The 27,927-nt window shown below is 41.5% G+C and overlaps 1 protein-coding gene across 2 annotated transcripts in view; it reads left to right on the plus strand.

Annotated features, from left to right (window-relative positions):
- Positions 1-27,563, plus strand: part of rad54b (RAD54 homolog B) — a 230,504-nt gene extending 202,941 nt beyond the window's left edge. For both annotated transcript variants that reach the window (XM_028817766.2, XM_028817765.2), the window contains exons 12-15: positions 493-754; positions 1,715-1,781; positions 23,410-23,610; positions 26,740-27,563. In XM_028817766.2, coding sequence (XP_028673599.1) covers positions 493-754; positions 1,715-1,781; positions 23,410-23,610; positions 26,740-26,960 — 751 coding nt within the window. In that variant the 3' untranslated portion in view covers positions 26,961-27,563. The remainder of the gene's footprint in view (positions 1-492; positions 755-1,714; positions 1,782-23,409; positions 23,611-26,739) is intronic.
- The last annotated feature ends 364 nt before the right edge of the window (positions 27,564-27,927 follow it).

Raw genomic sequence — 27,927 nt, forward strand, 5'->3', positions numbered from 1 at the left:
GCTGAATGATTTAACTTTAAAGGTGCAGTGTGGAAATATGTTTGTGCTGCTTACATTTCGCAAACTAGGCCATTGATTCTTATTCTGACAACATCAAAAGTCCCTACTACCGTATGCTAGCCATATGCTAGCTTCCGAAAAGGGAAATAGAAACTACATATGCATAATATTTGAAATGCCAAACAATTAAGTACTTGTAGCCATTACATTGTGTGAACTATACAGTAGATGCATCTATAGCACAGATATGTAAGTGTCACAGATCCATTCTGGTAAATGAACTAGGAAGACTGAATGAAATATTTCATCTTCTGAAGTAAATATAATTCTATATTCATATTTACATTTGACCTACTGTACAATTTGAATGATTCTTTGAAATTCAGTTTTTCTTTTCTCAAAATAATTAAGTTGGTTTTGTGGCTTCCTATAAAGCATCAAAACGTTAATACTTCATGCATTACTAATTCAATTAACTTTTTTTTGTGACAGAGTTGTACTTGTATCAAATTACACTCAAACTCTGGACATGCTGGAGAAAATTTGCAAGGAATTTGGTTACAAGTACTCACGCCTGGATGGACAAACACCTGTGTCTCAAAGACAACAAATTGTTGAAAATTTCAACAGCAACTATACCACTGATTTTGTGTTTCTACTGAGCTCAAAAGCAGGTGGGGTTGGGTTAAATCTAGTTGGAGCATCACATTTGATACTGTATGATATTGACTGGAATCCTGCCAATGACATTCAGGTAATTAACATGAAACCTTCACACAATTTCAACAAATTTGATTTTAAGATGTTTGAAAACACATTAATTTAGTAGAAGTCTTTATCTTAAACTTGTTGTGCATAGATACATTTACATTTCAATATAGAAGTTTTTCCATTTTTTATAGTATGTTAAGGTATTTAGCTAGGGTACATTTTATTTTAAATTTGCATTTCCTCCCAGTGTATGCATGTTTTTTTTCTCCAGTATTTCACCAGTTTAAAATCATGCCCTTAAATTAATTGGTGTGCATGCATATAGTCTGTGATTAACTGTCATCTTGTGTATGTTTGTTCCTAGCTACCTTGTATTGTAAAGGCAGGTTTACAAAATGGACGACTGCACTAAAAATCGCTCTAAAAAATTAGATTTGTTTCTATGAAAACTAAAATGATCATTTTGGCAATTTTCCCATGATGTCTGGGTTTTCCCATTGATACATGGGTTAGCACATAGGCAGGTTGAGTAAATGATTTTAATTTTCATTATCTTTATTTTGGATCTTATTCCTTTCCCCATTTGTAATTATTGATATTTTTACTATAAGTACATTAGTTAGTAGCAGTGCTTAAAATTTGTATATAACCAAGTTTGCCTTCAGTGTTCATGGCTAGTGCATTCATTTTTTAAGTCTGTATTCTTTAGGTGTGTTGAGTTTGAAGGGATCGGATTTATAGTGTGGTACATGAAACCATGCTCACTTGATGTTTACAGTTAGCTGAAGCTATATTTCATGTTTTATAATCTAATTTATCATTAAACTATAATTAAGCCAAGAATATTATAATTATTTGTTTGGTTTAGAAGTCTTGAAATTGCGTAATAAGTCTATAATTTAAAGGGTATAATTTTAATATTGTTTATAAGCAGAAGGTATATTTCAATTCTACTGTATGAAGTGGATAATATAAGTAACCAATTGCAATTTTCCTTACAAAGGCAATGGCCAGAGTTTGGAGAGATGGACAAAAGAATACAGTTCACATTTACCGTTTTCTAACAACAGGTACATGTTTCAGATATATTCCTAAGTAACCTTAGCAATGTGCATTAATGCATATTTATAGCCATAACATTGATTCTGTTTTGCAAAAATGTCTGCTTTGATTTAGTTAAAAAAAAAGTATAATACTTAACCTCTGATTATTTTCTGAAATTCCAGTGTTTATTTTAAAAATGTAAAATGTTTATTCAAACTACGATAATAAGATTAATATGTGCTTATCTTCAGTAACATTTCCTGCTATTATACATTATCTCTCCCACAGTTGTGCTATAGCTTCATTGAATCAGCTGTTGTCATAACCATTGAGCGACAGTTCATTGATTCTCCTGACTTGTTTGTTATTCAGCTTGGTAATTCATACTTTTTTACATTTTTTTTAATGAGGCACATCTCCTAATGGTAGAATCACCATAAGACAGAGAAGACCATATGCAAATGAATTCTATTATCGAAGTGTTGCCTATCAGTTTTGTATGTGACATGTTAAAATATTTAATCCATTTCTAGAGAAAATCATGAAAGTAGCAAAACATGTAAACAAATTATAATACACTTTGTAATATTTGCTTATAAATTTATTTTATTATTGTCCAGTGTCTTTGTTTTATTCTAGAGCTATTTAGAATAAGAATGTATGTGTGGTGGTCTTCATAATGTTTTTTTTTTTTTTTTGCCCCTCTGTGTTTAGAATTCCTTATCTCTAGCTGGATGGCCCTTGTAAATGTTTTCTGGGGATTTGGTGACGCTGCTTTCTCTTTGTTTTGATTAGTGGACTAAGCAGGTGCTTTGGAAAAAAGTACTACCCTATCATATACAGCATAGGTATTTCCATATTAGCAGAATTTATAATAAAATGTGACACAACTGCTTACTCATTTAAGTAGAAAATGGAGTTATAAAATTGTGGACCCAGAACTAGATATTTTATTTTGTAAGTCACTTTGGATAAAAGTGTCTGCTAAGCAAGTAAATGTAACTGTAAAGTTATGGGTATCCTTTCTGATATTGCACCATGAATTTGTTATGGTTGCCAGTCCAAGAACAGCAACAACAACATTAATTTCTGTAGCACATTTTCGTGCATAGAATGTAGCTCAAAGTGGTTTACAAGATGTCAAAGAAATAGTTACAAGAAAAGAAAAACAAGTTAAATTAAGTAAAAATAGCAATGAATAAGTAATGAAAAATAAATCAATAAGAGCTTACATAACACATAATTAGTAGAAAAGTAGTCTTTATACATAATATTGTATTTTAAGTTTCTAAAGATGAGTGCAATGATTATCCTGATGTCCAGAAGTTAAACTTGAAAAAAAAAAGAAGAATCTGCAGAGATTCCAAGACCAAAAGACTGCCCAGCCCTCACTAGGCATTCTACTTAACATAAATGTTCTAAGTCATTCCTCATTGTTCCGAGGCTTTGTCCCAGAGGATTTAATACAGTAGGCCTCTTGGACAGCTTTGGGACCAGCCTTCATTTGAGCATAACAGATGGCTGCACAGAGCCCCAAGCAGGTGGTGGTGGCAGTGGACACCACAGTGAAACCGGAAAATAAAGCAAAACAAAGTAGAGATTAGTAATTTTTTGCAAAGCTCTTTGGAGCTTTTTTGCCACTGTTGAAAAACAGATATCTTTAAAGTGAAAGGCCTTCTGCTATAGTACTGTACTGATAATGTACGGAAAAGTTTCAATTACGTTTTGAAGGAGGCCTTTATAACATAACGTACCGCCTCTTACTTCTCCAATTTGTAAGGGTTGTCATTGCCATGACCGGAGGATTGAGGAGCTGGATGAAAGAATATCCCTACTCCACCAGACCAGGGACAATGAGAAATTCCTTGATTACGTAGTTGCAACAGGTGCCACCACTACAACTGCTGGAAGAGAGCTGGCCTCCACCGTTCCCTGGTTTGGGCCAGACTTCACCACTCCTTACCCCGAAGCTGCCTTGTGCTCTGAGGCAGCCCTAGTCAAACTGTTTGAGCTCTTGTCCAAACTGGGAGTTTCGCCCAAGGCATTAACTAGCTCTACTCCATAGATAGTAGTAGGATGGCGTAAGTGCTACACTGCTCCACTTTCACCAGAAATTCAACTGGAAAACAGATTCAGAGTCTTTGGTGAACAAAACTATCATTCGCTTACTGGGTCTCCTCATCCTCCTTGTCCTGTGCCAGCCAGGATTCAGTTGCGGGTAACGAGGCCTTCAATACCATCGACATCTACAGACCGCTCGAGACAGCAAGCAGGTACTTCTACACTTCCACAGCCATGTACGCCTTTCTCAGGCTACTGGCCAGGCAACAGCAATGTCACATTCTCCCCAGTTTTCAGCTCCTCTTCCAACCACGCTGATAATTGGCATCTCCATAATTACAGAACTTTAATCAAAGTGGTGGGTAAATGTTTATTTTCCTGTTGCCAGAATTAATGGCATCACGTCCAAACTCCCAGGCTTGCTTGCTGAATATGCTGATGTTGGAAACTTTGTCGCTCATGTAGGATCCAATGATACTGTCCAACAACAATCAGAGAATTTAAAACACTATTTTACTTGTTCAATTTCTGAAAATGACCAATAAAGATGTTTTATTTCAGGCCCTATTCCCATGCTGTGTTGTGGGTATGGTCGTTTTAGTAGACTACGTAGTTTGCATGAATGGCTTCTAAGACAAAGTAAAGTGCAAAATTTTGGTGTTATTGATAGTCTTTTTTTGGAAATGCACCTTGTTTTTATAAATGATGGGATTCATCCCAGCAGATTAGGTTTGCACATGTTGTTAAATAATATTTTACACTCCACCGTTAATTACTCACATGTATGACTACCTATTTTTAACAGTTCTGTTCCACTACATTATTTCATTCCTGTTTTAATCAGTATTAAACCTCAAAATTGCCTTCTACTCTCTGTGAACCCACAGGTTTTTATTCCTATTGTACTTGTTTTTTCAATTCCAGTTTTGGTTAGCAACAGAAAAACTAGAATTCACTCTGCTCATGCAGCTAACTTATCTAATTTGTTGTATGTTCCACAACAACCTGTTCTAGTATTAACTCCTTCAGGAAATTCTATTAGCTATTTTCAATGTTAGATTGCTTACAAAATAAATCATGTTAGTTTATCAGTTTATCAGCTTGATTTCATGTTTTTAATTGAAACATGGATAGATTAGTTTTTGTACAGCAGTTCTTGTGGAAACTGTGCCACCCAGTTTTAGTTTGGTGATTTTCATTTCTTTGAGTATCTGTGTGCAGTAATGAAGGTCTCTCCCCAGATCTTACTGCTAACTGTTTATAGGCCTCCAAAATTTTCTGCTGCTTTTATTGATGATTTCTCAGAACTTTTGTCATTTATCGCTATAGACTTTGTCCACTTTGTTATCACAGGTGATTTCAACATCCATATCGATGATCCAAATGACTGTATTGCTAAACAATTATTTTCACTGTTTGACACTTTTGATCTGGCACAGTGTGTTAATGGTCCTACTCATGCACAAGGGCACATGCTGGATTTTGTCATTAGTAAGGGTCTTTGTATTCCTACTGTTAACATTAAAGCCCTGTCAGACCACTTCTGTATTTTCTTCAAGATTTAATGTCTTGATATTCAAAACAAATCTGCTTGTGTTAAAAAAATAAATAAATAAATAAAAAGCTACATAATGGACAACACTGCCACTCTGTTCACCAGTGCCTTACTTAAGACTAACTTAAGTGCTAAGTTAGTTGGTGTCATGCTTGATCACTTTAGTGTGAAAAATTTAAGGGTTATTGATACTCTAGCATCTGTTACGATCAAAACCATTTCTAGCAAGCAGAAAGCACCTGGGAGTAATGCTTTACTAGTCTTCAATCAAAAAGAGAATACAGGAAGGCTGAGCGTAAATGAGAAAAACATAAACTGCAGGTCTGCTACGACATCTATTAATAAAGCTTACATATTTATACCTCTGAAGTGACCAGCGCTAGACAAGCTAAATCAGTTTGCCATTACTGAGAAGTGATTTTTTTTAACTGCTGAGAAGGGTGATGAGATTGCGTTATTTTGCCAAAAAAATTGGAAACATTAAGGTCAGACATAAATTTTATTAAGACGAGACAGATCATCTAATATCTGTAGCACCAATTAAGATAAATATGGCCATTATGTCTGAGTCTGGTGAAATTGACAGTGATAGTCTTTAGGAGATTAGGGTTAGGGTTAGTGCCTCTACCTGCACTCTTGATATTTTGCCTACTGGCTTTTATAAAATGTTTTTGGTTGTATAGCAGCAGACATACTGAAAATAGTAAGTGCATCAATTAAAACTGGAATATTTCCAGAAACATTGAAGACTACTGTTTCTAATCCCTTTTTAAGCAGAGCAGCCTGGATACCACAATGCTTAATAACTTTAGATTCATTTCAGATCTTCATTTTATAGGTAAGATAATTGAAAAACATGTTCCCTTACAACTCAACAAATTTTTAAACTCCAATGGTTGTCTTGATAGCTTACAGTGTGCCTTCCTTCATCATCATAGCATTGAGACAGCACTTAAAGTTTTAAATGTTGTTTATTCACAGACTCTGGAAAAATAACAGTACTGCCTTTGATACTGCAGACCACAGAATACTCTTAGAAAGGGTTGAACACTGGGTAGGAATATCTGGAGTAGCCCTCAGCTGGTTTAGGTCATACTTAACACTAGAATTACCAGAGCCTACGAAAAAACTCATAGATCTGTCCCACCTTAAATCGCTTCGCATCTCTCCATCAGCGTCTTTTGTCCTGTAAATGTGTCGATAAGCAGCAAGTAGCCTGCTATCACATCCCCCACCGCCACACGGTTTTCTCAGCTCAAGTCTGTTTACCAGCGTGTCAGTTGCTTGGAGTTGTATAGAGTGAGAAGTCAAGCAAAATCACACCTTTTATAAGTACTATATCGTTATTTGGAACACATGCATTTCATGTGTGTTCCGTGTCTACGACAATCTATGTACAGTAAACACATCGTTAAAACAAACTTTTTTCATGTTTTAGTAATAATTGACAAAATGTAGACATGAAGTGTATAATGTGTTAAGCCTGAATTCCAAATATCAAATAAACACTTTCACAAAAGGTACAAATATAACAGAACAATTGCGCTTCTATTCAAGACTATAACTGCAGAAAAAGAACCCGCGTTAGGGTGCGACATTGACATGCATTTGCTACGACCTCTTCGGTGGCACAATGGTATCAACTGTTGACTGGTAATCAAAACTTCACGGGTTCGATCCCGGACAAGTCCGTTTTGAGAAGTGAGCTGCTTTTATTCTTACTATTTTAGAATAAAAACATACATTTGATTTTATTCTGTAACAGCCGGTATAAATGTATGACACTTGTAAAGGTTAGCTTTATTTTGTTTTTTTTTTATTCAGTTTTATTAGGAATTATGTTCTTTACCTGCATAACAGAAGACTCGCAGCTATGTAATTAAGAAAATGTAAACAGAAAAGATACAGAGCAAAAATAACAAAAGGCCAACTTGCTCTTTAAAAAGTGGGTTTCCACTGAAGCAGAGTTCTTTTATTACCAAAGTGCTCCCTCCTGTGTGTAGTCCTGTACAAACATCTAGGACTTTGTGCAAATAACAAAACATGTAACAACTGACAAAACAAAACAAGTGACAACTTTCTTACACAGAGAAATAGCCCAGGTGATGCGGGCATCATCCATAACATGTCCTATAACATACAAAATAAAAACGTTTAAAATCACTTTCATTTTTATGTAAAGAGGCAGATCACTCAAAGGCAAATTTACATCCATCTGTGTTTAGTAGTGATACTTGTGTAGCATGTAACCTACAGATGGTTTTAGTTAAACCATTTTGGTAAAATCACCAGCAAATGAGTGAAACTGATGTACCGTATATTTTTAGACCTTTTCAATCTCAAACACTTCTGAATTTAAAATGCATCTTTGTCTCTTCTTAAGCAGAATGATTGGCTCTGATGGTAAGGATTTGCTGGTGGTCGCTGGTTTGAATCCCGTGACCTCCGCAATACTTCTTTGGGTGGTAGAGCAAAATCCTCAACCGCAATTGGTTCGTCCTGGGTATGACGTTAACCCGCATCCAGCCCTGGAAATGGTCCTCCAACTTGCAGGGAACACTTGGGATTTGGTATCAGAATCGGCAATCCAGGCACCATAAAAACCTTCACACAGCTCTACACGGAGTTGTGTGGTGCCGAGGCATCACCCGCCGTGTGTCATGTGTGACAAGTGCAGCCACGCACTGTACAAAAGTGCATGCTCTCCTTCCCTTTCCTGTCTCTTCTCAGCTGGGGCTCTCATTCATTATCACAGTCCTCATACTAACACACACACACACACTCCAATAGGGATAATAGTTTATGTAACAAAGTTTCAGTTTCATAAGTGGTAGCTGTATAAGCCTAAACATTTCAAATACAGTAGATTATGTTGTGGTCAATAGACATATTTAGCTCTGTAAGTGATTCTATAAAACTTTTTACTTAACTCTTTTAGGACGAGCAGAGGCAATGTGTACTTGGGAAAAAAACATGCAAATGTTGATAAAACTCACCGTTACTTTACGTTACGTTAATCTTTGATTGGAGGACTGTTAGACTCGTAGACTTGATGTCGAATCCCTGTGTGTGTGAGTGGCATAGAGTAAACACATCTAGAATGGCATCGACATCGGGTGAGAGAGTGAAGCGAATATGCAAAAAAATACTCAGTGGATGACATTTTACATATATTTTATTATTTTGAATTTAACTCTGACTGGTTGGACTATGATTTGGTGCAAGTGATCTGGAGATCGAGGTCTAAAACAAAACCGAGATACTGGAATTAGCTGATCAATCCCTAGCTGATGCACTACTGCCACCCCCGCTCTGCCACTGCCAGATCTGTTAACATGCAGCGACAGCACACTGCATGCAGCAACAAATGTTTTTTTTTGTTGATTTTTGTGAGAAACTATTGCTCTGTGTGCTTTTTAGAAACTTGAGTTTTTTGGAAAAATATTCATCCCTGAGAGAAATGGGGGAAAAAATCAGCCCTAAAATTGTACAATATGCCTGGCATATTTTTTCTTATTTCAAATTATCAGATTAAATATTGCACTCACCAATGGCTAGATTAAGTCGGTGACCAAAAACAGTACCCTTAGCCACTTGTTCAGTTGCACCGCCTTGATGACATTAGTCCTGTTGTCAGTAGTTATAGCAACCAGTCCTGTCAGGTTGAGATTCCAGCTTGTGAGGGCATCCTGCAAGGCTTCTGCTATATGCTCCCCGGTGTGGTCTTGGAGAAAGTAGTTGGTTTGTAGACAGGCACTTTTCAGTTCCCAGTCTTCCATTAAATATATTGTAACATTCATGTAGGGCTCGCAGGTCCTGCTGGACCACATGTCGGTGGTCATTGCGAACTGAGACACTTTGGCAAGCCAGGCAGTGAGACTCTCTCTAACTTCCGACTAGGTAACTAGTATCTTCTGGCAAGGGTTGTTAGCCACTGTATAAAGTCATCTTGTTCCACAGTTGAAATTGGGACCATGTCTTTAGCAATAATGATAAGCTAATGCTTTAGTAATGTCGCCCTACTTCTCACTTTTTCTCTTATAAGCACAGCACGATTATACAGGTTTTGTAACATGGTTTGTTTCGGGGCAGGAGGCTGGGAAGGCTTCACGTTCTGGGCTTCTGCACACATTTTCACACACTCTTCATACTGCACTTTATGGCACTGTTGTAAATGGTGAAAAAGATCAGTAGTGCTTGAAGCTTTTGTCGAGACTTGTTTTCGACATTCTCTACAGAACACATTATTGTGCTGCTTATCTGACACTTTGAACCCGAACCATCTCCAAATAATTGAGCCATTGTTTTTCTTTTTACCAACCAGCTCTCCTTCGATAGCTTCCTTCGTGTCTTTATCTGTCTCTATCCTGTTGCTGCCTGCAGGATTTACCGAATGAAGCGGTAGGGGAGGGGTAAGTTGTGTTCAGAGAGGGAAAGAGGTGGGACAGGGTGAAGTTGTGCAAGATACTGTGGTGTTATGGGTCCACAGCTCTCCCAGCAAAGGCCGTTTTTATTTAAATAAATAATCACCGCGCTCGTGGCTTAGCGTGGTGGCTATAGCAAGCCACAGGGCGATCTGCGGTGTGGGCGTTTCTCACCTAAGTGCACAGGTGAGAGACTGCTCGCATCCGTGATTATTCCTGTGGCTAATGGGCTGCAGCTGCTATGTCCTCTCTGCATATAAAGAGAAGCGTGAGACGGTTAGGGGGGAGAAGTAAAAGGAAGGAAAGAGAGAACGGGAGGTAGCAGGAAGCAGGTGGAGAAAGCCGGTGTGAGGAAGGAGAGCGAGTGAGCAAGCGAGAGCAGGCTCGCATTAGAGAAAACAGGCAGCTGGGAAGAGAGCCCATGAGGGGAGTGTATGGCCGACACTCAGTGGGGCTGAGAAAGCGGTCGCTCCAGCTGAGCGACTAAGTAGCTGGAGTGACCAGTAGAGGTATCGACTTGGCCGTTGCTAGGAGCGGGAGTCGAGGAGGCTTTGGGCTGGTGTAGCCCCAGCGTGAGCGCCTTGGCCGCTGGGAAATATCCCAAGTCTCGGTCCAGTTGGGAGCCCGACGAAGCCAAGGATCGGAGGGCTACCGAACCTGAATGAAGGGCAGCTGTTCCTGCAGGTAGGCAACTCTCCTGTCGAGCAGCCCAAATGGGAGTAGCAGGGGAGCCGCCATGGTAAAGGAAAACACCGGCCTTTATAACCTTAAAGGATTGCTTCTTGGTGGATTTTTAATCTCGATATTTTTAGAAGAGATTTTCTATTTATTGATTTTAACCTTCACGTTTCATTTTATGGATTATTTAGTTAATGAAGACATTTGAACCGCACTGTTGCACTTTGGATTTGTTGTTTAAATAAAAGCACTTTTGCACAATTATACATCATCCCCTTGCTCAAGTGTTATTGCCTCACTGTCTAGCTCATCGGTGACATTACCGACGGTGTTGGGTTCAAGAGCTCCCTAACAGGAGATGGGAGCATGTTGCAGAACCCACATCATCACAGACACAAACGGGGAGAAGAGAAAGGCGAACTGGCAGTTGTACAACTAATAATTTTAACGCAACATAGACTATATCGATATAAACAATAGTGTTTCATTCCATTATCTTGTTTGAAAATATGTCAATGTTTTTTAAAAACTAGATGAGATGTTCCAGCCTTACAACACAAGCTCTAATGTACTCATTTCTAATCCTGTCCATCCTCATCACACCCAGTGCAAATCTTAACATCTTTAACTCTGCCACCTCCAGCTCTGTCTCCTGTTTTTTGGTTAGTGCCACCATCTCCAACCCATGTACTGTAACATAGCTGGTCTCACTACCGTCTTGTAGACCTTCTGTTTCACTCTGGCTGGTAGCCTTGCAAGTTTTGCTAGAATATTTCAGGAGGCACCCTTGGATTTCCAGCACAATTATTTATAATTCTAGAGAAGCAGGACTGCCTGTCAAATTGGAGTGCTTTGTTGATGATCATCTTCCACTGCTGGCTGAGGAACTTTGTAAACTCTGCATTTCAGTGGCGGCACCTTCTGTGGTAAACGGGCCTGGGACTGGCCAGATTTCTGTAGGTGAATGCACCTTTTATTGGTTTGGTCACTCTGATGGCTGTCATACTCGGGGAGTAGCTGTTGCTGTAGTGGATCGGCTCCTTCTGGTGGTGTCCGATGTCACTCCTTTCAATGAGTGTATTATGAGAATCAGATTAAGGCACTCTCTGGGTGCCTTGTCAGTTGTCTCAGTGTATGCTCCGACTTTTATTCATAGCTTCGCTCGGTGGTTGATAGGTGCCCACAAGGTGACACTCCTCTGGTCATGGGTAACTTCAGTGCGACGACTGGCACTGACAGGGCTGGCTATGAGGATTGTGTTGGTCCCCATGAGTCTGGTGACAAAGGTGAAAGTGGCTCCATGTTCCTTGACTTTGCAAAAGGTCAGGGGCTGCTGATCTCTGGATCCTGGTTCAAGCTCCATGAGCTGCATTGTTGGGCTTGGTACTCCAATACTGGTGGTGCAGTGAAGGCGATCGATCACATCCTCGTCATCAGACGCTGGAAGCTCTTATAAAACAGCAGTGTCTGCATAAGAGCCCAGTTTGTGAATTCTGACAATAGACAGAATTCTCTGAAGATCCAGCTTAGGTCCAGAAGGCTACCTCCTACCAGGAGAATGAGGCTGGACCTGGCCAGACTCCAAGATCAGGCTGTTTCTAATGAGTTTGTATGCAGTTTTTGTGAGGAGTTTTCAGACTTGTGTATGACTGCTGATCCTAATGTGATATGGAAGACTTTCCATGACAAGACCCTGAAGGTTGCCGAGGGCTGTGTTGGTGTTGCTGGTGTTCCCAGAAGGAGGTGTTTCATCTCACAGGGCACCCTGTATATCATCGAGAGGAGTCACAATTCATGGCTTGATGGCAATTCCAGTTTCTTCCGGGAACTGAGAAGGACAGCTGCAAAGACTCTTAAGGGCAGATAAGAAGTCGTTTGTTAGAGGAATCTGTGAGCAAGTGACACACCCTCTATGGGTCTAGTGACCCATGTCCTGCTTACAGACGAATCGAAGCATTGTGCACATCTAAATCTGTTTCTCAGAGAGTCACAGTCTTGGGCGGGTGATGGAACAGTTCTTACAGATGACCCTGCAATTGTGACCCGCTGGGCTACCTTCTTTGAGCAGCTGTTTATAGCTAATCCTCTGGCTAGAACGTTGGACATCTCTGGATCCATGGTTCTAGAGGCTGATCCTCCAATTAGCTGTGAATCACCCAATCTTGCTGAGATTGCTCAGGTGGTGAACCAGCTGAGGGTAGGAAAGGCTGCCTTGATCTTTGGTATCCGGAGTGAACTTTTCCTGACTGGTGGTAAAGTTGACCTCCCTGCATTGCAAGCAATCATTTCTTCCTTTTGGGAGATGAGCATTATCCCTGCTGACTGGAAAACAGGACTAGTCACCCCTATCTGGAAAGGGAAGGATGATTGCCTGGACTGCGGTTACAGTGGGATAACACTGCTCTCAGTGCCAGGTAAGGTCCTTACTAGGGTCATCGTCAATAGGATCCGTGATCACTTTCTCACCTACCAGCGACTGGAGCAGTCTGATTACACTTAAAAAGTCTACCATCGACCGCATCCTGGCACTGAGGGTTCTCATGGAGTGCAAATGTGAATCTGAGCAAAGTTTCTTTGCAGCCTTTTTTCGATTTTTGTAAAGCGTTCAACTCGGTTGATTGAGCTGCCCTGTGGAATATCCTGAGACTTTGCGGGATCCCCCCCAAAGTTGCTGGATGTCATGACTGCCCTGTGCACTGGTATTGTGAGTGCTAGGAAGAGTGGAGGCAGAACCTCTGCATTTTTTCCAGTTGATTGTGGGGTTTGTTAGGGGTGTGTTTGCAGGGACTGGGTGTTGGGCAGGGTCATGGGGTCCAGCAGCTATGTGGCATCTGTTGGTGAAAATTCACTGATCTTGACTTTGCCAACAATGCTGTGATCTTTGTGGAGATAATGGAGGCTCTGATTGGGGCTCTCAAGAGACTGAGCAAGGAGTCTGAGTGTCTGGGCTTGTGAGTATCCTGGATAAAAACCAGGATCCAGACCTTTATGGACCTCTTGGGCATAGCCATCTGCAGTGTGTCTGTCTGCAGAGAGAATGTCGACCTTGTCGAGAGGTTTACATACCTCGGCAGCAGCATTCATGTCTCTGGTGACTCTTCCTATGAAGATTCCAAAGGTCCAAGTTTTTAGAGTCCTGGTGCTTCCTGTTCTGCTATTTGGTTGCAAGACATGGACACTATCCAGTGACATGAGATGAAGACTGGACTCCTTCGGTTCTGTGCGTCTTCAGAGCATCCTTGGGTACCACTTTGACTTTGTGTCGAACAAGTGGTTGCTCAAGTAGTCCCAATTGAGGCACATTGTTTGTATTGTTAGGGAGCGTAATTTACGGCACTACAGCCATGGGGTGATCCACCTCACAGGATCCTCATTGTTGGTGACCCAAGTGCTGAACCAGGCCAAGGGGAGACCCATGTAATACTTGGTTGCGGCAGAAAAATGGTTATTTCCGGGGGTTGGGACTGGACCATGTATATGCCTTGGGAGTTGGCAACCAGCATCCCGAGCTGTTTCATTGTGTGGTGGGTGCGGCAATGCACTGTACCAGTGCATGCTCCCTGACCTGTTATAACAATTTTCACAACAAGAGGTCTCTACTTTCTGGCAAAGTCAATTTTCAGGAGTTACGACAGTTGATGTGAAATGTTCTTGACGACAGCATGGATTACATTTTTTACCAAAAGTCTTGCCCTTGTGCTTCTCAACAACTATTGGTACACTCCTCTCCACCTCTTTAACTCATCCACCTGAAAACAAGACACAGAACTTTTACAATTACAGTCAGGTTCATAAGGATTTGGACTATTTTGGATTATTTATACACAACCACAATGGATTTGAAAAAGCAATCAAGATGTGATTGAAGTATAGACTTCCAGCTTTAATACAAAGGGTTTAACAAAAATATTGTATGAGCTTTATAGAAAAGACAGACATTTTTATACATGGCCCACCTATTTTCAGGGGCTCAAAAGTATTTGGACAAACTAACATAATCATAAATCCTTTACAGTTAATGAGTGCCTAAGGTCTTAAACCAATGGCCATCTCCAAGTCCTGTGTTTCCACCCTAGCGATATTTTCCCAGGCTTTTATTGCAGCTGTCTTCAGTTGCTGGTTGCTTGTTGGATTTTCTGCCATCAGTTTTGTCTTCAGCAAGTTAAATGCATGCACAATAGGGTTGAGGTCAGTTGATTGACTTGGCCTTTGAGGGATATTCCACTTCTTTGTCTTGAAAAGCACTTGATTTGCTTTAGCAGTATATTTTGATTCATTGTCCATCTGTACTGTGAAGGTCATCCTATCAGTTTTCCACATATGGCTGAATCTGAGCAGATAGTATAGCCCTATACAGTTCAGAAATTGTTCTGCTACTTCCAGCAGCACTCACATCTTCAATAAACACTAGTTAATGACTTCCATTGGCAGTCAGGCATGCCCATGCCATAAAACTGCCCCCACCATGTTCCACATTGGTATGTGTTATGCTGCAGATCACGAGCTGTTTCTTCTCTTCTCCATACTCTTGTCTTTTCAACATTCTGGTATATATTGATCTTAGTTTCCTTTGTCCAAAGAAAAATGTTCCCACAACTGGACAGGCTTTTAAAAAATGTTTTCTGCCTAAGTCTAATATGTTCTTCCAGTACTTGAGATTTTCCAGTAGTTTGCACCTTGTGGTAAACACTGTATTTACTTTCATGAAGTCTTCTCTTGATTATAGACTTTTGACAATGATAGGTCTACCTCCCAGAGAGGGTTGTTGGTTCGGCTCAATGTAGGTGTAGGGGTTCTTCTTCACCAAGGCTAGAATTCTGCAATCATCCAGCACAGTTGTTTTCTGTGGTTTTCCAGACTTTCTGGTGCTGCTGAGTTCACCAGTTTGTTCCTTTTTATTTAAGAATGTGCCAAATGGTTGATCTGATCGCTCCTCGTGTTTCTGCTATCTCTCTCTAAAGAATTTGTTTTGTTTTCTCAGCCTAATGATGGACTGTTTTTACTTGCATGAACAGCTCTTTTCACCTCATACTGACAGTTCATAGTGACAGCTTCCAAATGCAAATTCCACACTTAGAATCAATTCCAGACCTTTTACTTGCTTAATAGTTAATGACATAATGAGGGAACTGCTCCCACCTGGCTATGGAACAGCTTGTCAGTCAAATGTCCAAATACTGTCGAGCCCTTGGAAATAGTGGGGCTGTGCAGAAAAATGGTTTGTCATTCTTAAATGGCTCAAAAGATATTTTTGATAAATCTTTAAATTAAAGCTGAAAGTCTACACTTCAATCACATAATGATTTATTTCAAATCCATTGTGGTAGTGTACAGAGCCAAAATTAGGAAAGTTGTGTTCACTGTTCAAATACTTATGGATCTGACTGTAGTTAACTACAAGTTCAGGTTGCCCACCTGTAGTGGTCCGGTGCCGCTAAGATTCACACCGTCAAGATGACGGTGATTTATTTATTTTTTTGGAGGAGATTCCAAGGACGCTCCCAGCCTTGGCCCTACCCGCACACACTCACAAACAGAGACAAAATAATGCACACAGGAATCAAACAACAATTAAAGCATATAATGAAATAAATGAAAACAATACCACCCCTGTACCCCTACGGCGAAATTACATAAACACAAACAACCCCCCCACAGCAGAGTCCTTGGAAAACAGCACCAGATGTAATGAATGATGACAATAGTAAGTCCAGAGATCTGTATGTTGGAAGGGAATGAACAAAACAGTCCTACTGGTAGTCCCTGAAAATGGTGAAGACAGAGGTGGATGGTTCAGGAGAGCTCCTTTTCTCGCTGAAAGGCCATGACCCCCCTATCAGTCCTCAGCACACAGGTAGACAGAAGACAATCCAGACCCCAACAATGAAACAATCCAGGACACGACGACTAAATACGGTAAAACAACAGCAGGCAGCCAGACAGGTACACAGAATACAACAAAAACCCTTTTTCCTCTCTTTGGACACCCACTCTCCTTTTAAGCTACTCTGACCACCTTTGAGCCCAACAGCCCCTGCAAGGGACTGCTGAGAGATACGGTTTTAACTAATAGTAGCACTGCTACAATCCCCACCCCCAGGCCGTGGTGTACGGCCAAACCAAAGCTTGAGGTTTGAGATGTTCACTGTGTCTACCTTCTTAGACTCCGGCAATCCCCACTGTACTGTGTAGGTCACCAGACCCTTCTGTTGGACAACAGTTGCAGGGCTGAACCACTTCGGAGCCAGTTTACCCATGAACTTATCTGAGGCTTTGGAGAGGGGATGAGTCCTGATCCAGACTTTCTCCCCAACCAAGAATTGTACAAGCTTATGTCTCTGGTTGTACGATTGAGACTGTCTGGACTGGGACCTCAGCATCCTCTCCTTCACCCGTTGTATAATTTGTTGTAAGGTTTGTAAGTGATCATGAATTGATGTGTCTGGTTTGGGTGGATTGTGATCAGTTATTCTTTCCAGCGGACCTTTTAGTTGTCTGCCTAAAGCTAACAATGCAGGGGTCTCACCTGTAATTCAGGCAGCCACTTTGTCCAATCCTGATGGTGGTCTCCGACGAAGGATGCTATCATGGTCTTCAGGGTCTGGTTCACCCGCTCAGTGCAATTAGATTGGGAATGGTACGCTGTTGTCTTGAGGTGAACCACCCCCTATTGTCTCCAAAACTCTTTTCGGCCACTGAGCCGGTATACTGTGGGCCCGATCTGTGATGATGTTCTTCAACACCACCCACTACCCCCCATCGGGTAAATATCTCGTCCTTCAGGGAGGAACATATCTTCTTGGCTGTGACATTAGCCATAGGGAATATCTCCACCCATCGGGTAAAATAGTCCACAACCACCATCAGGTAGGTCTTCCGGTCCTTACTGGCAGGAAATGGTCCCATTAGGTCCACGCCTAGGCTCTCCCCTGGGGTAGTGATGGTTACTGGCTGAAGCTGTCTAGAGGGGAGACCAGGTGGGGTTTTGTATCGCTGACATGTGGTACAAGTCTGGACATGGGACCAGACTTCTTTGCGTATTGTCTGCCACCATGCCACCTCCAGGATCTTGAACAATTTTCATACGTGCAGGGTGATCACCGATCAGGCTATCATGGTAATACTGTAGGAACTTGGGCACAGATGTCTCGGGCACTGCCAGCTGATACTGGTAACCCCAGTCTTTTGTTGTAACACAGCGATAGAGTGCACCTTAAAGTTCCCTATAATGTTTGGGGTCTGGCTTTCCCCCTGGGCCCTCTCTCAACCCCTGCTTGAGACTGAACAATTTCCTGCATGTTCAGGGGAAGATCAGGCCAAGGGGTTAGAGACCGATATCGCACATACCACCGGTGCAAGCTCATGCACCCGTGACAATGCATCGGGCACAACATTAGCACAGCCCTTCCAATAGCACACCTTGAATGTGAACTGTTGGAGGTGCAATACCCACCTGGTTAGCCTAGACGTGGTCTTCGGGCAATTGAATGCCCAGGTCAGAGCCCGGCGGTCGGTGTAGATTTCAAATGAAGTCACCTCCAGGAAGTGACACCACTTCTCCACAGCCCACACGACAGCGAGGCATTCCTTCTCTGTGGTGGAATAATCATACTCGCCGCCCTTTAGTGACCGTGAGGCATAGGCCACCACCCTCTCCTCTCCTTGACTTGTTTGAGAGAGAACGGCGCCGAGCCCAAGGTCACTTGCGTCCGTGTGGACCTGAAAGGTTAATGATGGATCAGGCTGTGCCAGGACTGATGGTGATGTCAGTGCCTGTTTGAGTCTTTCGAAGGAGTCCTGGCATGCTGGCGACCATTTCCAAGGGGATCCCTTCCTCAGCAGCTGGATGTCGGCAAACCCATGGAGAAATTTGTGGAACCACCCAGCCATCCCCAGGAAGCGTTGGAGACTTTTTACCTCCTGGGGCGCTGGGTAGTCCAAGATGGACTTAGTTTTCTTTGTGTCCACCGGACCCCGTCTGCCAACACCACATATCTGAGGAATGTCAGATGGTCTTGCAGAAATCTACACTTCTTGGTGTTCAGTGTAAGATGAGCCTTACACAGTCGCTGGAAGATGTGGTCAAGGTTCTTTAGATGTTGTTGGACAGATGGGGAGAATACAATGATGTCATCTATGTAAACAAAGCAGGTCTTCCCAATGAGCCCCCGGAGGACCTTCTCCATTAACCGTTGGAATGATGCCTCTGCATTTTTAAGTCCAAAGGGCATCACCTGAAACTGGAACAACCCCTCCGGGGTGATGACGGCAGTCTTCTCCGTGCTACTCTTCCCCATCCTCACCTGTCAATACCCAGACTTCAAATCTAGGGAGCTGAATACCGCTGCCCCATGCAAAGATGTCATGAACGAGTGGCATGGGGTAAGCATCATCCAAGGTCTTCTTGTTCAGCTCCTGATAGTTCACACAGAATCGGTAGGACCCGTTGGCCTTTTGAATGAGCACCGCAGGGCTAGCCCATGGCAAGGTGGAAGGCTCGATGACCCCATCCACCAACATCTGGTCGACACACTCCTTGATTATTCCTCATTTCAGAGGAGACACTCTGTAGGCTCTGTGCCGAACTGGGACTGGGTCAACTGTGTGGATGTGGTGACACACCACCTCAGTCCGATCCAATTTGTCCATCCACACAGAGTGCCACCTCCTAAGCAGTGGCTGAACGAGCTCCGGCTGTTCAAGAATTGCCTTCTCTACTGGGCTGGGCTCATCCACCAACTGCGCAAGGTAATAATACAAGTTAGGCCAAACCAGATTACTTTGAGCCCTCGTCCCAAACCGATGGACCTCACCCCCAGGCAACTCGTGCTCCAGCTGCAACAGGTGAATGATAAGACCTACCAACATAAGAGAGTCCATTCCTAGTAATAAGGGCATTGACAGGTGGTCATCTTCCAGGATGTAAACTTCTGTCTCCCAGTGCGTCTCATGTAAGCAGAGCCTCTTAGGAACCCTGCCCTTCCATCCGCGAGAAAGAATTTTACTTTTGCACCTCCCCATAACTGCTCATGAGGCACTTTAAGCTTTTCCCACAAGCTGTATTTCATAAGGGTATAAGTGCTCCCTGTATCTACGACCGCCTCTCCAGTGACCCCTTGCATTTGTACGGGTACCACTGAGAGGGGCAAGGTGGCTTGCACCAAGGTGAGATCGGTACAGGGATCCACTGGGGCTTTTCCTCGTCGTTTGGGACAGGGGACTTCTTGACACGTGGGACCGTTTCGAGCTACTAATCCTGATAGCTGCCCAGTCCTTTTCCACTCGGGACCCCACCTTCACCAACTCCTCCACCGATTTCATGACCCCCCCTCAGAGTAACTGCCATCCGAGGGTCACATGCATCAAGGACACGTTGCAATATCATTTCCTCACGCATGTCAGATCGCTGCTTCAGGCACAACACACAAAATTCAAAGACAAAGTCCCTGAGATTCTACGATGGCCTTTGGACAAAGGTCCGGAGCTTTTCTTCCAATAGCGCCTGGTATTCATCTGAGAGGAAAGCTTTCAGAAAGGCAGCGCAAAACTCAGCCCAGCTGTTACACTTGTGCCGCTCAGCAAACCACCAAGAGCGCGCTGGACTGCTGAGTGCCGTGTTCAGGAATCTCCGCAGTTAGGCTCCACTCAGAGGATGCAGCTCCATGAACAAGTCGACCTCCTCAACAAAGTTGGCAATGCTCGTGGGTTCACACTGAAGGGCCAGCATAGGAAACTCCATCCGCTAGTGATGTGTCGTTCGCGAACGAGCCGGCTCTAAGAGCCGATGCTTTGAAGCGAACGAGAGGATCCGATGTCCGTCGAGCAGAGCCGAAGCTTCAGCGGCTCCTGCTCAAAATCCATTCGGCAGGGGCGGGACTTTACTTATATGGGCACACAGAACATTGGCTCATAATGCCGGCTCGTCCACGAACAACACATCGGACTAGGATCGTACCATTATGTGAAAGAAGGAAGGGGGGCAGACGCTCCGAAGACAGCGAGTGTTGGTACAGGCCAGGTACTCAGAGCGACTGCGACAGACGAGGAGCCAGATTTAAATGCAAGCGCATCGTGAAGGAAAAAAGAAGAGTGAAGAAATGAGTGAAAGCCGAAAAAAAAAGCAGCATCTGGCTGCATTTCAGTGATATTGGAGACTGCAAAGTTAAGTGCAGAATTTGTAATATGAAAATATCTGTTAGAGCAGGGTCAACAACAAACCTGCACAGACATATAAGAACCACCCACCCATCCGTGCAACTGGAGGAGAGCGTGCCCTCTCTCCTGCCATTCACTGAGCCTGGGAAAGAGCCAAGTACTTCTGCTGCAGCATCCACTGTCTTACCGAAAACTGCAGGTATAACACGGTCTGGTGGATTGGCGGTTCTAAATTGGCCCGTGTGTGTGCTTGGTGTGTTTGTGTGTGTCCTGCGGTGGGTTGGCACCCTGCCCTGGATTGGTTCCTGCCTTGTGCCCTGTGTTGGCTGGGATTGGCTCCAGCAGACCCCCGTGACCCTGCGTTCGGATTCAGCGGGTTGGAAAATGGATGGATGGATAACACGGTCTTCAGTTCAAACCAAAATAAGCACATTTATTCCAAAACAAATGACGCCAAACAAACAAATAAGTGTCGATGAGGAGCTGGTCAAAATGATAGCTAGCGACTTTTAACCATTTTCCATTGTGGAGGACAGAGGATTTACAACTTTTGTACAGGCCTTAAACCCCATGTATGTTCTCCCTAGCAGAAAAACTTTGTCCCAAACAATTATTCCATAACTATATATCTGAGGGTGGAGTACAACACTGTGCTTTCAGAAACCACTGCTCTGGAAAAAAGGTAGCATTTAATGACAACAGAGCTGTGGATCAGGCATTTCAAAGAATAAGTGCAGCAGCAGCAAGATGCAACCCCAGCAGCCTGTCTGCTCCTCCATCAGAGGGCCAAAAGGAAGAAATTGGAGCAGGGGCGTGTTCACAGGAACCACAAGCTTCTGCTATGTGGAGGCTCTTTGACGAAAGAGCAACAGGAGATACTGCAAGGAGAAATCCCACAGCTGATGCTATGCTGGAGTTGAGGTCCTATCTTGAGGAGCACCTCATCCAAAGATCCGAAGACCCACTGAGTTGGTGGGAGGCCAAGGCTGCAGTCTACCCATGCCTGGTTAAGGTAATGGTAGGAAGACTTTGCATTGTCACTACATCGGTCCCCTCAGAAAGAGTCTTCTCAAAAACAGGACAAATAATCACGGAGAGGAGAAATCGCATCAGCCCATCTAAGCTGAGGCATCTGGCATTTCTGAATGCCAACCTGGCCTAAAAACTTTTATTCAAAGAGTCATAGTGTTGTGTTGTTGTTGTTGAGTTTGGCCTTTATTTAATTTGTTTGGTGTGTTTTTGTGTTAAGTTGTTCATTTAAAGCTTTTATTAAAATGTTAAACAATAGTAACTGTGTATTTATTGTAATGAAAAAATGCATAAAAATACGTAATGTCTGAAAACAATGAATAAGAAATTACTTGTACACAAACCATTCATAATTGCTTAATCAGGCTAAAATATAAGCATCCAAGTGATACTAAACGAAGAGCCATTCGGGAGCCGTAAGAGCCGGCTCTTTAAAGGGAGCCGATCCAAAAGAGCCGAAGCTTTGAAAAGAGCCAGAGTTCCCATCACTACCATCCGCGGCACTGCAACGGACAAGGACAATTGTCCCCAGTCGTTTCCCATTCCCGCTACAAGAGTCGACTGCCTTAGTGGCTGCCAGACGGCACGCCAGCTCTCCTGTGCCTGCCTCCTGATCTGATCTCTCTCATATTTGCTTCCAGGCGCTGCACACACTACGCGAAGGACTGTTCAAGACGCTGCACCCTCACAACCACTTCGCCAGAAACTCGGGCAGCCATGGCATCGATGAGGTTATGGATGTTCTCATCCCGATTGATAAAACTGAGGGCAATGTCGTCAACCCGCATCTCTAACTGCTCTAGGCGCAGCATCAGGTCTTGCAGAACCCATCCCTCGCAGGTTTGAGGCTGCTCCGGACTGGAGACACACAGGGTATCTAGCAGGCTCAACTCCTCGAGAGGGGCTCTGACTGTTACATGACGTGGCCTAGGAATGGGACACATTATCAATCAGTGGCACACTTGGCTCAAGCTCTTCACCCTGCACTGCACTTTCAACAGACATGACTTCTGTGTGGTGCTACACACCAATGAGTCTCCGTTAATAAGTGTATGACCACCATCTGCAGGCATGATAAGGGAGCAGAGAGGTTTAAAGCAGTTGTGAGTGGTGATGGAAGCTTGAGAAAGTGGAGGTGACCTGGGCTTGGGCCACTGGTTGCATTGTGGATGTCAAGGAATAACATTCTCACCTGAGGACTGACCTTATTGTTAGGAGTCTGTTCTAGTCACAATTAAATGGAATTGTATGTACCTGAAGTGAACACAACGATGCAGTACTTGATCAGAATTTAATGAGTATAATCACTAACATTGGAAGGAGTTCTTTTTTTTCTCTCTGTCTGTCTCCTGACCATTTGGGTCCTTACCTATTCCCTACATTTGTAATGCTTCCTATGGCACATTCATGCACATGACACTTCATAGTTGACTTCCATAATGACTCAATAAACTGTCAGAAATAAACATGTTTTGTCAACATTAATTTTCCATGCACATAAATATCAGACTCTTTTATTTTCAGCTGGCAACAGTAGCAGTGCAACAGGTGTAATCTAGTGTCTTAGGCAAAGGATTGTAACAAACTGTGTTTAGCATCAACTACCCACTCACAAATCACTTGCCATATGTTTGTTGATTTAAACTGTGTAGTTTAAATTTTAATTTTTGTTGTACTGCTGTTCAGAATTTCAGTACTTTATAGGGTATTAATAATTAAATAGTTACATGGAAATTATTTTCTATTTGTCAGGTACAATTGAAGAAAAGATGTATCAGAGGCAAGTAAGCAAACAGGGCCTCTCTGGAACTGTTGTGGACATGATGAAAAAGACCGATCACACTATATTTTCTGCAGAAGACCTCAAAAATCTTTTTATGCTTCACTGTGACTCAGAATGCATAACGCATGACTTACTCAACTGCAAATGTGAATCAGGAGAAACTTCCAAAGGTAACTGATGTTATATTTTGTAGTTCAATAATTTTATGTTGGTGTTCTTATTTTCATATTTTGGTGTAAAATCTGGATAAGTTTTCATTTTATTACATACTAGTTTTATGTAAGTTTTATGTTGCCCAAGAAATTTCTTAAGACAATTGGCGTCAGTTATAGTGCTGTGGATTAATTGGGTGTATCATAAGTATTATTTAATTAACTAAGTACTTTTTTGTATGCAATATTTTTAGGTTCATAAGGTGATATTATTGGCAGGCAGTTTGGTGTAGTAGTTAAGGCTTTGGACCTAGGACTCTAATCCCTGAGGTTGTGGGTTCAAATTCTGATTGTGACACTAACCATGAGCAATTCACTTCACTTGCCTGGGCTACAACTGCAAAATCAAATGAAATGTAACCACTTGTAACTTAAATGTTATAAGTCACTTTGGATAAAAGCATCTGTTATATAAGTAATAATAATATTATTAGGTTACTTGAACTTCTTACTTTTGAACATGCTAGAAACAACCGTCCATGAGTAAAACATTCCCGTATTTGATCAATTCCTTATTTTTTTTCTTCCTTTCCTAGTAACTTGACTTATGTGGATGGTCATTGCGAAACACAATTTTAAAGGAAAGCGTATTCTTTTGAATGGAAATGGGTAATCAGTAGGAATAATCTGAAAATTGGGTATATGTTATCATTTTTAGTTTACAATTTTCACATGTTTACGCCGTTAACTCAAGTACAGTATTTCTTTTCATGTTTTTCATCAGTTGTATGTAGTTCCCCCTTTAAAATCCCCAAATTTGAATGTATATGCAGAACAGTTCCTGAAATGGATACTGTATATGTACATAAGTTCTGGTACCCTTTAAAATCCCCAAATTTGAATGTATATGCAGAACAGTTCCTGAAATGGATACTGTATATGTACATAAGTTCTGGTACCCAATGTGTTACACTAATGTATTAACATAAAGAGCAAGTAGTGTGGAGCATTAGGGTTGAGCCTTGCAAAACAATTTCTGTGGCTCCCCTTTACAAATTCATGTGTCACTATCTAAGACCAACTTTTTCTCTGTTGAAGTTTGTAGCACCACAATAAAAGACCGGGGTGTGAGTGCCACAGATTTCTTCCTTAATGTTTTAAGTGACGAGATTGAAGAGCCAGGAGTGAGACAGGAGGGTTGGTTTTTAGCAATGCAACCAGGGGCTGGAGGTGGACAGAGTGAAACAGATAACTAGCTGAGAGCCAGTACACATCAAAGAGTGAGTTGTCAATAGCGAAGCACAGCATGTTTAGCTTTGCATTTCCTTGAGCTTCACTGAAATTTCTCTTTCCATTTCACAATGTGATCACGCCTTTTTTTTTTTTTTTTTCTCTCCTATCCAGGACACTACTCTATCCATAGTCATTCTTTTTTGATACTATTGGTTAGTGGTTCTATTTGTTTAGTCCATCAATCACTTTTACATCACTTGCATAAAGTATGTTCTCCATGTAAGTTAATATAATAAGGAATATTGACAAAAAAAAAAGTATCAGCTAATTTCCAGTTTTGTTTTTTCACCAAATTTCAATATAATCCCTCAAGCTATTTTTGAGGTATTTTTTTCATTGTTGGGAGGGGGGAAGCATGTGGGTTACCACTATATATTAATATGTTGAAATGTAATTTTTTAGTGGATGCCTAATGCCCTAGATGTTCCATCCTGCCAAATTTCAGCTTTTTAACTAAATTGGTAATATTGTTTTTGTTGACGAGTGCGTGAGTCAGCTTTGCATTATATACAACAATTAGCCATAACATTAATACCTCTTGCCTAATATTTAGTAGGCTCCCCCTCATATCACCAAAACAGCTCTGACCCATCAAGTTATGGAATCCACGATGTTGGCAGCATATCCTTTAAGGTCCTGTAAATTGCGAGGTGGGGCCTCTGTGGATCAGACTTGTTTTACCAGCACATTTCACTGCTGCCCAGTTGAATTGCTATCTGGGCAATTTATAGGCCAAGTCAACACCTTGCTGTCTTTGTCATGTTCCTCAAAACATTTCTGAACAATTTTTGCAGTGTGTCAGGACGTATTATCCTTCTGAAAGAGCCACTGCCCTCAGGGAATATTGTCATGAAGGGGTATACTTGATCTGTAACATTCTTTAGGTAGGTGATACATGCCAAAGTAACATCCATGTGAATGCCAGGACACAACGTTCCCGGCAGAACATTGCCCAGATCATCATACTGCCTATGCTGGTTTGCCTCCCTCCCATAGTGCATGCTGCAGCCATTTCTATCCTAGGTAAATGACTTACACTCACCCAGCCACCCACATGATCTAAAAGAAAACATGATTCATCAGACCAGCTCAACTTGTTCCATTGCTTCATGGTCTAGGTCTGACGCTCACATGCCAATTGTAGGCACTTTCTGCAGTAGACTGCGGTCAGCATGGACATTTTGACCGGTCTGTGACTACGCAGTACCATATATGGCAAGCTATGGTGCACTGTGTGTTCTGACACCTTTCTCTCATGGCCCACATTGTTTTCCAAACAATTTGTGCTATAGTAGCACTTCTGTGGGATTAGGTCAGACCGGCAACCCTTTACTTCCTACGCGCATCAGTGAGCTTTGGGTACCTGTGACCCTGTCGCCGATTCACCAGTTGTCCTTCCTTGGACCACTTTTGGCAGATTCTAACCGCTGCATACCTGGAACACCCCACAAGACCTACTGTTTTGGATATGCTCTGACCCAGTCTTCTAGCCATCATAATTTGCCCATTATCAAAGTTGCTCATATCCACGTGCTTGTCCATTTTTCCTGCTTCCAACACATCACCTTCAAGAACTGACTGTTCCCTTGTAGCATAATTTATCTCACCCATTGACCGGTGTAATTTTAACAAGATAATCAATGTTATTCACTTCACCTGTCAGTAGTTTTAATGTTGTAGCTGATCGCTCTATATATACATAATGTGGCGCAGTGTTGTCTAATAAGATTTTTGTTTTGTTCTGGTCTCCAGACATCAATTAAAATGTTTTTTAAATATATTTTTAAATAAAAAGTATCACTTCAAAAATCTACCAATGGTTAAATTTGTAAAAAGTGTATTTTTCATTTACAGCATCTTCTACAGATGTAAAACCAGTGATGCAGAGAAGATGTCAGTTGGGTCGGGATTCTGAATCTTCGCAGAAACTTCTGTCAATGTCAGAACTTATGCAGTGGAAACACTTCTCAGGAACAACTGCCAGCTTCACAGATCCTTTTGTTGAAAGGGTTAGAAAACAAATAACATTTGCTTTTCAAAATAAGACGGAACCTAAAATGTTTATGGACCAATAGATGTAAAGAAAATATGAAAAAATTGTAGTCAGTTTTTGAAATCAAGCTACTATTTTGCAAACTGAAAGATTTATTGGTCTTTTGCAGTTTTTATAGCACATATTATAGGTTATTCATTGTTTTTAATAAACAAAGAAATTTTTCAGAATGACTATGAATAACATGGATCGCAGGTCTTTCTCAAATAATTATTATTTTGCTTTTCTGATAGAATACAATAATAGCCTAAATTCTGGGCTTTTGTAATAGATCTCCATTCTTCATATGTAGATGCCTCTTTGCTTTCTTTATTTAAAAAGATCCTTTTCAATTTGTTGTGAATTTTACAATCAATGTAAAGTTACAGGAGTTTATAAAATATGTATTAAATAACTATATGTTGATTATTGTAGTTTACATTTAAATTTGTTTTATAAAATGATTGTAGATTGCATATTAAAGTTGTCATTTTCTCACAAAAAATATTTACTTATGCCATAATTTGTAAATGGACTCAACTAAATGTTAGTAGAGTGTGTCTGATCGTTTAGATTTTTTTCCAGCTAAGAACAGTTGTTTGTGAGTTATCAATAAACAAGTACTTTTGCACTTTTTAAATTATAATTGTTAATTTTGATTTCTTCTTCTATTTTTTATCAATCATTCAAACTAGGGTCCACGTTATATAGCAAGTGAAAAGAAACAACAAATGATACACATTTATTTTTTGAAAATGTCTGTTAACTTTTTGCTGTTTCATTACTCTACACACTTTTTTAGAACCAATGTTTCGGATTTTGCATAGGAGTAATACTTGTTTGGCGTCTGATTCTTCTTGCATCTCAAACCACTCTATACACCTCAACAGCATCACTTCAGCTTCATTGTCACTGATTATTTTTGATGCTTTGTCGGTAGCAACTTCCTCTCCATCTTCTTCTTCAGATTCAGACTCCACAGCAATTGCATTTTTAATTAGTTCATTATC

This window comes from Erpetoichthys calabaricus, chromosome 13 (genome assembly GCF_900747795.2).
Source record: "Erpetoichthys calabaricus chromosome 13, fErpCal1.3, whole genome shotgun sequence".
In the NCBI taxonomy this organism is placed as follows: Eukaryota; Metazoa; Chordata; class Cladistia; order Polypteriformes; family Polypteridae; genus Erpetoichthys; species Erpetoichthys calabaricus.